The sequence below is a fragment of the Nerophis lumbriciformis genome, linkage group LG30, assembly GCF_033978685.3.
Source record: "Nerophis lumbriciformis linkage group LG30, RoL_Nlum_v2.1, whole genome shotgun sequence".
NCBI classification, from domain to species: Eukaryota; Metazoa; Chordata; class Actinopteri; order Syngnathiformes; family Syngnathidae; genus Nerophis; species Nerophis lumbriciformis.
Window position 1 is genome coordinate 20,234,253 of NC_084577.2, and position 10,834 is coordinate 20,245,086.

At 38.5% G+C, this 10,834-nt stretch overlaps 1 protein-coding gene across 2 annotated transcripts in view; it reads left to right on the plus strand.

Moving 5' to 3' along the window:
- Window positions 1-858: 858 nt before the first annotated feature.
- LOC133572774 (cilia- and flagella-associated protein 337-like) overlaps window positions 859-10,834 on the plus strand; it is a 98,433-nt gene continuing 88,457 nt past the window's right edge. For both annotated transcript variants that reach the window (XM_061925789.2, XM_061925788.2), the window contains exons 1-4: window positions 859-1,889; window positions 6,086-6,254; window positions 8,418-8,726; window positions 10,688-10,834. The exon at window positions 10,688-10,834 is cut by the window's right edge and continues 27 nt beyond it. In XM_061925789.2, coding sequence (XP_061781773.1) covers window positions 6,174-6,254; window positions 8,418-8,726; window positions 10,688-10,834 — 537 coding nt within the window. In that variant the 5' untranslated portion in view covers window positions 859-1,889; window positions 6,086-6,173. The remainder of the gene's footprint in view (window positions 1,890-6,085; window positions 6,255-8,417; window positions 8,727-10,687) is intronic.

Sequence of the window (10,834 nt, forward strand, 5' to 3'; positions counted from 1 at the left end):
GAGCTAATGTCGCTATAGCTTGCTGTTCTATGCGCCATGTTTGTTTAAGTTGGCATCACTATGTGACGTCACAGGAAAATGGACGGGTGTATATAACGATGGTTAAAATCAGGCACTCTCAAGCTTTTTTTAGGGATATTGCTTGATGGGTAAAATTTTGAAAAAAACTTCGAAAAATAAAATAAGCCACTGGGAACTGATTTTTAATGGTTTTAACCCTTCTGAAATTGTGATAATGTTCCCCTTTAACAAAGTCTAACGAAGATTTTATTGTGCCCGATAATGATCTAATGACGCGTCCATCTTGACTTTGAACACACCGCACACAAGTGAATTAAGGGCATTCTTTCTCAACAGCCATACATGTCACACTAAGGGTGGCAGTATGAACATTGCCAACACTGTCATAAACATGTGCCATATAGTGAAACCACACTATACAACAACGACAAACACATTTTTGGAAGAATATTTGCACCGCAACACAACATAAACACTACAGAACAAATTCCCAGATTTCCCTGCAGCACCAACTCTTCCGGGACGCTACAATACAAACAAACGCCATTGGTGGATCTCCACCTAACATCCACTGTAATGATACCAAGTACAGGAGCGTATCTAGTCAATACTACCCTGATTACATCTTTAGTTTAAAAACATTTTTATATCATGTTTATAAACTCAGGAAATATGTCCCTGGACACATGAGGACTTAGAATATGACCAATGTATGATCCTGTAACGACTTGGTATCGGATTGATACCCAAGTTTGTAGTATCATCCAAAACTAAAGTAAAGCATCCAAACAACAGAAGAATAAGTGATTATTACATTTTAGCAGAAGTGTAGATAGAACATGTTGAAACAGAAAATAAGCAGATATTAACAGTAAATGAACAAGTAGATTAATAATTCATTTTCTACCCATTGTCCTTAATAATGTTGACAAAATAATAGAATGAGAAATGACACAATATGTTACTGCATATGTCAGCAGACTAAATTAGGAGCCTTTGTTTGTTTACTTACTAATAAAAGACAAGTTGTCTTGTATGTTCACTATTTTATTTAAGGACAAAATTGCAATAAGAAACATATGTAAGATTTTTTTTGTTAAAGTAAAGCCAATAATGACATTTTTTGTGGTCCCTTTTATTTAGAAAAGTACCGAAATACTTTTGGTACTGGTACCAAAATATTGGTATCGAGACAACACTAATACACACACACCGAGCACCCACTGGCAGAAATGTAGATCGGCACCTATGGTTTGAATGACACCAATAAAGCCCTTTGTGAGTTTGTGCGTTTCAGGTTTGCTCCACTTCAGGTTCCTACTATCTTCCGTCAAATGTCCTGACGGTAAGACAAGTTTTATTTGTGTTGTTTTGTCATTTTGTGTGTCGGTGGGTTGCTATCCAGCGCCCTAATCCGAAAATTGACGTAACACACATTGTCTTGAAACCAGACTATAGGGCCGGGCCTCGCAAACACAATTCTTTTTGACTACTTGGTTGCCAGGAAACGTGTATGGGTCTTTGGCAAGTAGGACTAATAAAAGAACAGAATTGTGTGTGTGTGTGTGTGTGTGTGTGTGTGTGTGTGTGTGTGTGTGTGTGTGTGTGTGTGTGTGGGTGGCAATGTCTGGCCCTTCAGGGCAGTTTGTTAACCCTCTGTGGATGTGTGTGAGATTGTGCAGCATACTGGCTTGTTGTTTCTTGTGTTCAAAGCTGCCAGTCTACATGCAGGATGCAAGACGTGATGAAGGCCACCGTTGAGGAGCTTTCATATATTTGAGAATGCACCGTGTCTTCCCGACCAACGTCAGAGACGACTCTCTGGCCTTCCAAACTTGTGCGACTACTTGGAGACGTCGGATTTCTTGGTAAGTCTGAATTTCAGTAGCCAGTCTGACTGAAGCAATTTATTTTGGGTGTTATGTTGAACGTCTAACACGCTATGCCGGGGGTCAGAAACCCGCGGCTCTAGAACCGCATGCGGCTCTTTAGCGCCGTCCTAGTGGCTCCCTGGACCTCTTTCAGAGATGTGTGTGAAAATGGAAAAAGATTAAGGAAAAAATATATTTTTTTGTTTTTATATATTTTCTGTAGGAGAACAAACATGACACAAACCTTCCTAATTGTTAGAAATCCCACTGTTTGTTATACATGCTTCACTGATGAGAGTATTTGGCAAGCACTGTTTTGTCCTACTACTTTCAGCGATCCTTGAACTCATCGCGGTTTTTTTATTTTATTTTATTTTTTTATTAAATTAACATAAAAAACACAAGACACACTTACAGTTAGTGCACCAACCCAAAAACCCTCCCTCCTCATCGTAGTTTGTTTACATGTATAACTTTCTCCGACGCTGCCACAGAAAGACGTGTTTTATGCCAGTGGTCCCCAACCTTTTTGTAGCTGCGGACCGGTCAACGCTTGAACATTTGTCCCGCGGACTGGGGGGGTTTGTTTTTGTTTTTTTTGTCATAAAGAAATACAATCATGTGTGCTTACGGACTGTATCCCTGCAGACTGTATTAATCTATATCGATATATAATGTATATATTGTGTTTTTTATGTTGATTGGAAATAAATAAAAAAGAAATACATTTTTATTTTTTATTTTTTGTATTTCTTGTGCGGCCCGGTGGTTGGGGACCACTGTTTTATGCCACTCCTTCTTTTTCTCAATTTGTCCACCAAACATTTTATGCTGTGCGTTAAGGCACAAAGGTGAGCTTTGTTGATGTTATTGATTTGTTGGAGTGCTTATCAGGCATATTTGGTCAATCCATCACTGCAAGCTAATCAATGCTAACATGCTAGCTAGGCTAGCTGTATGTACATATTGCATCATTATGCCTTGTTTGCAGGTATATTTGAACTCATTTAATTTCCTTTACGTCCTATGTGTATTTAATTTATATTTGTCTCATGACACATTATCTGTATGTAATATTGGCTGTATTTCTCATAGTTGTTTGTGTGCCATGTTGTTCCAGACCACAGCAAAAGTTACCCAGCTTGCAAAGATTGTAATAAATCCATTAGAAGATAACAGCCTGCCGTTTCCTTTAACTTGGACACACACATCTACACCGTTGGCCATTTTAAGACAGTAATTTCCAGAACTTGTCTCATCTTGTGAGAATCCTCCATTTTACTAATGATTTCCAATGTTGTAAAAATGTGTACAATAAGAATTAAAATACAACATTTCTGTCAACGAAGATTTGCGTCAGCCTTCGATAGTAGGCTAATATAGTTAATATAGACACTTACATCATGTGTTGCCTTCATTATCACACTTATATAAGGCTTTTAATTTTTTGCGGCTCCAGACTGATTTTTTTTTGTATTTTTGGTCCACTATGGCTCTTTCAACATGTCTGCTATCTTTATTAGATAGCAGACGATCATGAGATATCAGCGATCATTATTAACCATATCCATGTAATGGTACAGTGGAGAAGGAGACGGCACCGAGACAGGGGCGTCTTCTAGCCTTAGGCATGTTTATTAGTACAAGAGTATGACGTGTGAAACTAACCAAAATGAGCGATTATGTGATGTAATTAACTGCGGAATTAATGCGGAAGTCCAGAGAGGGCAAGACAGGCTCGGAAGTCCGTGGGCAGGCGAGAGGTCGAGGGCAGGAGAGAGGCGTCAAGGTCCGTGGGCAGGCGAGAGGTCGAGATCCGGGAAGGCAGCAGAAGTCCAGGGGGAGTCCGGGGAGACGAGACGCACAGCTCGAATCCAGGGAACAGAGAGAAGCTGCGGGACGGCGAAACAGGACAAAACACAATGAGCACAGAGGAAGGGAAACACAGAGAGCAAGGAAGGCACATGGAAGGAGAGCTAGAGACATGTGGGCTTACTGTACAATACAAGTAGCTATGTTCTGGCACTGGAACACAGGACGCGCTGGTCTAAATAGTGTGCGGCGTCCTCATCAGTGTCAGGTGCCTTGATTGCAGAGTGAGTGCTTGGGCGCGGCCGCACCGGGGCAAATATTGGTATCGGGACAACCCTAATTTGTACATTTTCAGAATGTGCTTGGTCTTTTTTTAAACAAAACAATCTGAAGGTGTCCTTATTTTTAAGTTATCATGCCATGATAGATAGATTTTCTTCCATGTGGCCCCTAAGCTCAAGTGAGTTCAACACCCCTGCTTTAAAGGCCTACTGAAATACGATTTTCTTATTTAAACGGGTATAGCAGGTCCATTCTATGTGTCATACTTGATCATTTCGCGATATTGCTATATTTTTGCTGAAAGGATTTAGTAGAGAACATCGACGATAAAGTTCGCAACTTTTGGTCGCTGATAAAAAAGCCTTGCCTCTACCGGAAGTAGCAGGCGATATGCGCGTGACGTCACAGGTTGTGGAGCTCCTCACATCTGCACATTGTTTACAATCATGGCCACCAGCAGCGAGAGCGATTCGGACCGAGAAAGCGACGATTTCCCCACTAATTTGAGCGAGGATGAAAGATTTGTGGATGAGGAAAGTGAGAGTGAAGGACTAGAGGACAGTGGGAGCGATTCAGATAGGGAAGATGCTGTGAGAGGCGGGTGGGACCTGATATTAAAACAGTAACAGTAAATAGCCACAAGACATACATATATATATATACTCTATTAGCCACAACACAACCAGGCTTATATTTAATATGCCACAAATTAATCCCGCATAACAAACACCTCTCCCCTCCCGTCCATATAATCCGCCAATACAACTCAAACACCTGCACAACACACTCAATCCCACAGCCCAAAGTACCGTTCACCTCTCCAAAGTTCATACAGCACATATATTTCCCCAAAGTCCCCAAAGTCACGTATGTGACATGCACATAGCGGCACGCACGTACGGGCAAGCGATCAAATGTTTGGAAACCGCAGCTGCATGCGTACTCACGGTACCACGTCTGCGCATCCAACTCAAAGTCCTCCTGGTAAGAGTCTCTGTTGTCCCAGTTCTACACAGGCCCATGGTAAAGCTTGACTGTCATCTTTCGGGAATGTAAACAACGAAACACCGGCTGTGTTTGTGTTGCTGCAGCCGCCCGCAATACACCGCTTCCCACCTACAGCTTTCTTCTTTGCTGTCCCCATTGTTCATTGAACAAATTGCAAAAGATTCACCAACACAGATGTCCAGAATACTGTGGAATTTTGCGATGAAAAGAGACGACTTAATAGCTGGCCACCATGCTGTCCCAAAATGTCCTCTACAATCCGTGACGTCATCATACCGAGACGTTTTCAGCAGGATATTTCGCGCAAAATTTAAAATTGCACTTTAGTAAGCTATGGCATGTGTTGCAATGTTAAGATTTCATCATTGATGTATAAACTATCAGACTGCGTGGTCGGCAGTAGTGGGTTTCAGTAGGCCTTTAAACCCACAAAACAGCAAAAAAGGTTTTGCTTTTCAACAGTGATTGTTTTTAAAAGGCTTTATACAGAAAGTTGGTGTGGTGTAGTATGGTTGTATTGCCATTAGACAGCATATGCACATTGTTGTCAGCGTAAACAGAACAGCACAATAGCTCGCCGTGGTTTATGCCTGCTTCAGCAGCCGCTTTAGCTTACATTACAAGTCCTGTCATCTAAATCTCGGCTCAATTTGACGCCACTTGCGCTGAATCCGACTCGTAAAAATGTTTCTGTCAACCTGTTTTACCACCCTTTGAAGGGCTTATTAGATAAAAGAACATTTTCATCATGTCTAATATGCTTTTAAATCATTACTGCACATTCGGTAGTAGCACACCTTTGTATGTGCTGTGATACCTGCTGCTTTTCTAGTCACCGTTTACAGTTCGCCATTCCATGTCTCATTAAGGGCAAATAATGTGTCCAGCAACCTGCTGCCTCTTCAACTTATTTTTAAGACCTGATCTTAGCAAGCCTAAGACAGTGACACTGAGCAGCTATTCAGCGTGCAACAGCCAACATCCATGACAAATTAACTCCGCTCGGAACGATTCCCGCTGAATGATTGTGGCGACGTGGAACATGTGGATTGGGGTTATTAAAGCCTGGAACATCTCATTTTCTTCATCAGGCCCTAACGAGCGCCCCGTGATTGGTCTTCAGTGCAGACGTCGCGCGTTGGTATGCCGTCGACTGATTGACGGCTCTGCAGCGTCGCCATGGGAACCAGGATGGAGGTGACACGGCTTGAGAGCAAGATGAACACTGAAGACTACGAGAAGCTGCGTAGTCTTTTCCTGGTGAGCCTTTGTCACTTTACTAATGGCGTCACATTACAGCGCCCAGGGAGGTGTCATGTAATTGATGCCTTACTGTGGTGTCCCTTAGTAACACCTTCAGCTTTTCCCAAAAATGCTTCATGATTAAAAGGACGGCCCGCAGCTCTGAAACCTTTTATGAGCGTGCAAAAGTACACTATTTAGATCAGTGTTTCTTAACCATAAGGCCGGGGCTCATTTTTGGGCCAAAAAAATATCAGTTCCTCAGCTGTGGTCCGTATGGACCTCAATTGTAATAAATTTTTCCACCACTTGTGGCAATAATGACAATCTTAAACAAAAAAGTCTGGAGCTAAAGTCTGTGTGTATATATATATATATAAATATATATATATATATATATATATATATATATATATATATATATATATATATATATATATATATATATATATATATACACTAAATATATATGCATATATATACTGTATATATAAATATATATATATACTGTATGTATATATATCTTATATATATATATATATATATATATATATATATATATATATATATGTATATATATATACACTAAATATATATGCATATATATACTGTATATATATATATATACTGTATGTATATATATCTAATATATACATATATATACATATATACAGTGTGTGTATATATATATATATATATATATATATATATATATATATATATATATACTGTATATATATATTATTATTATTGTATATATTATATACATATATTATTTTTATGACTATTTACATTGTAGATTGTCAATGAAGTCATCAAAACTATGAATGAACACATGTGGAGTTATGTACTTAACAAAAAAGGTGTGAAATAACTGAAAACATGTTTTATGTTCTACTTTCTTCAAAATAGCCACCATTTGCACTGATTAATGTTTTGTACACTCTTGGCATTCTCTCTATGAGCTTCAAGAGGTAGTCACCGGAAAGGGTTATATATATATATATATATATATATATATATATATATAAAATACACATTTGTACATATACACATATATGTATATAAATATGTATATAAATAGTATGTGTATGTATGTATCAATGTGTATATGTACGTATATATATACATACATATATACACATATATATATATATATACAGTATATATATACATATATACATATATATATAGTATGTATATATATATATATATATACACACACACACATGTACATATACAAATATATATACATATACACATAATTATATATAAATGCATGTGTATATATGTACATATTTATATTTATATATATTATATATATACAGTATATATGTGTATATATATATATAATATATGTATGTATATGTATACTGTATGTATGTATGTATATATGTATATATACATATATATATATATATATATATATATATATATATATATATATATATATATATATATATATATATATATATATGTCTTAATAAGGTTATCCAAAAAATAGTGCTCGATACCGTAGTAGAGCGCAATATATGTATGTGTGGGAAAAAATCACAAGACTATTTCATCTCTACAGGCCTGTTTCATGAGGGGGGGTTCCCTCAATCATCAGGAGATCGAGGGAACCCCCCCTCATGAAACAGGCCTGTAGAGATGAAATAGTCTTGTGATTTTTTCCCACACATACATATATATATATATATATATATGTAATTACAAAAAGAAAAATCACCAAAGACTTCCTTTTTGTCTGCCCTGTCGTCCTCATGTCGTCCATATATTTTACATTCAATAAATGTTTGTCCATATCAAACATTTATTTATTTTCCAACACATTTACCCATGCAGGTAATCTATAGCAATCATTTTTGGCGGTATATAAAAACCGGCGAGAGTTTATATCATCGTACTTCAACATCTCTAACATGAGAAAGTTGCCTATTTGCTAGGTGGGCCTTGCAAATGAAAATCAGTTCTTGATTGTCTTACCCTGGATAAATACAATTTAAATAAATATATGAATACATGTATTTGGTATATTGAATACAAAATACAATTGAAAGAATGTTGTTACTGTAATATCATGCAGAACATGCTATCAATAAAGAATTAAACTGAGAGTGAAACAAGTCTTCGATACAAGTCTTACATATTCTTCTAATGCTTCTCATATTGACCCAGGACTCCTCGGGGGTGCCCGGGTCCTTGTCCAGAAGCAAATTCATCCACCTGGCCTCCACATTGCTCTCCTGCGGCTCTGAAGAGGAGTACGGCTTCCTCTTTGACAGTGTGGTTGTCAGCCGGGCGCACCGTGGACTCCTCCTCGACAGCGAGGCTGTAAAGGAAGAAGGCCGTGTGGACTGGGGAGGACTGTGCTCTTTTCTTCAGCACCAGCTGTCTGAAAAACTCAAGCCCTGCATGAGGAGAAACGTGCCTCGCTGGAAGCCTCCTCGTTCTCTGACCTGCCCCCACCGAGACCCCGTGCAGAAGGTAAAAGATGGCTGACCTCCTGGAGGGATGGAGATCAATGTTAGTGTTCATTTACAGCAGGGGTGTCCAAAGTGCAGCCTGGGGGCCTTTTCGGGCCTGCATCTAATTCTTTAAAGGCCCCCGGCACATTCTAAAAAATACTATTAAAAAATAAATGAGAAAAAAAATCATGAAACAGTGGAATAAAAGAGCAAACAGGTGTAATCTAATGAGAACAAATTGCATTGTTGACACAAATCAGCCAGGCAGGCTGTTTTTTCTTTAAAACTGTCATTGCTCCAAAACTAATAATAAATCAAAATCAATGTTGTTATGATTTATTGACCTATTGAAGGCTCCAGTTACTTCACATCAAATATTCCACTATTTTGTGTGTTTGCATTATAATAAACAAAGTTTTCATTGACAAAAAGGGCAAAAAACGAAAAATAATATAAAAGTTTGTAAGTAACAAAGCAGCAAAAAAAAAAGAAAAAACATTTCACTTTGAATTTTTTTCGGGGGAAATATTGAATATTTTGTGTTTTTGTTTTTTTCTTCCTCCAAAAAACAGGGTTTTATTTGATAAAAAGGGCATAAAATATAAAAAAAATGTTTATGTTTAACTTTATATCAACAGATATATATATATATACATACATACAAACCCCAAAACCAGTAAAGTTGGAACGTTGTGTTAATCGTAAATAAAAACAGAATACAATGATTTGCAAATCCTTTTCAACCTATGTTCAATTGAATAGACTGCAAAGACAAGATACTTAAAGTTCGAACTGGTACACTTTGTTATTTTTTGCAAATATTAGCTCATTTGGAATTTGATGCCTGCAACATGTTTCAAAAAAGCTGGCACAAGTGGCAAAAAAGACTGATAAAGTTGAGGAATGCTCATCCAACACTTATTTGGAACATCCCACAGGTGAACAGGCTAATTGGGAACAGCTGGGTGCCATGACTGGGTATAAAAGCAGGTTCCATGAAATGCTCAGTCATTCACAAACTAGGTTGGGGCGAGGGTCACCACTTTGTGAACAAATGCGTGAGCAAATTGTTCAACAGTTTAAGAACAACATTTCTCAACCAGCAATTGCAAGGAATTTAGGGATTTCACCATCTACGGTCCGAAATATCATCAAAAGGTTCAGAGAATCTGGAGAAAATCACTGCACGGTAGCGGTAATGCCCGTGACCTTGGTGGTACTGCATCAAAAAGCGACATCAGCGTGTAAAGGATATCAGGAACACTTCAGAAAACCACTGTCAGTAACTACAGTTCGTGGCTCCATCCTGTAAGTGCAAGTTAAAACTCTACTATGCAAAGCCAAAGCCATTTATCAACAACACCCAGAAACGTTGCTGGCTTCGCTGGGCCCGAGCTCATCTAAGATGGACTGATGCAAAGTGGAAAAGTGTTCTGTGGTCTGACAAGTCCACATTTCCTAATTGTTTTTGGAAACTGTGGACGTCGTGTCCTCTGGACTGTATATATTGTATTGGTTTTGGAAAAAATGAAAAATATCAAAATGCTTGGATTTTTCACTGTGTGGCCCTCACTGGAAAAAAGTTTGGACAGCCCTGCTTTACAGAAATTATTCTTTGCAGCTGTTCTGTGGGAAAAAAACAACACTTTGACATTGACAAGCTGGAGAATCCATAACTCTGCTGACCTTAGAACATTGTTAATGGCTGTCCCTATTCCAGATAACACTCCTGAAAGTTTACCATCTATCAATTAGTATGCAAATGAACTGTCCGCCAAAAGTGCCGACAGCTGTAAATAAAGTGATGGCGCACCACTTTAGTCTTTCGGCCTCGAGAATGTCAAAACGTAAGTTGTGTTTCCCCCAAATAATGCCTGGGGGTCCGCCAACACATCGCATAAAACATGGATTAACATTTGCTCAAATAAAGGTGCATAGCACCAGTAAAGAATCCTGACTCTCGTCTTCTGGTGTCTTCAGGTGTTGTACCTCGAGAGTTGGGGTCAGTACGTAACGGTGAGTCAAGGAGGATCTGTGGGTCTTCGTGACGGCGTTGACATGTCGCTGCGGACCACCCAACGACTGCAAAACAGTACAGTCCGGCCCCAGGACCTGTGGGTGACAGAT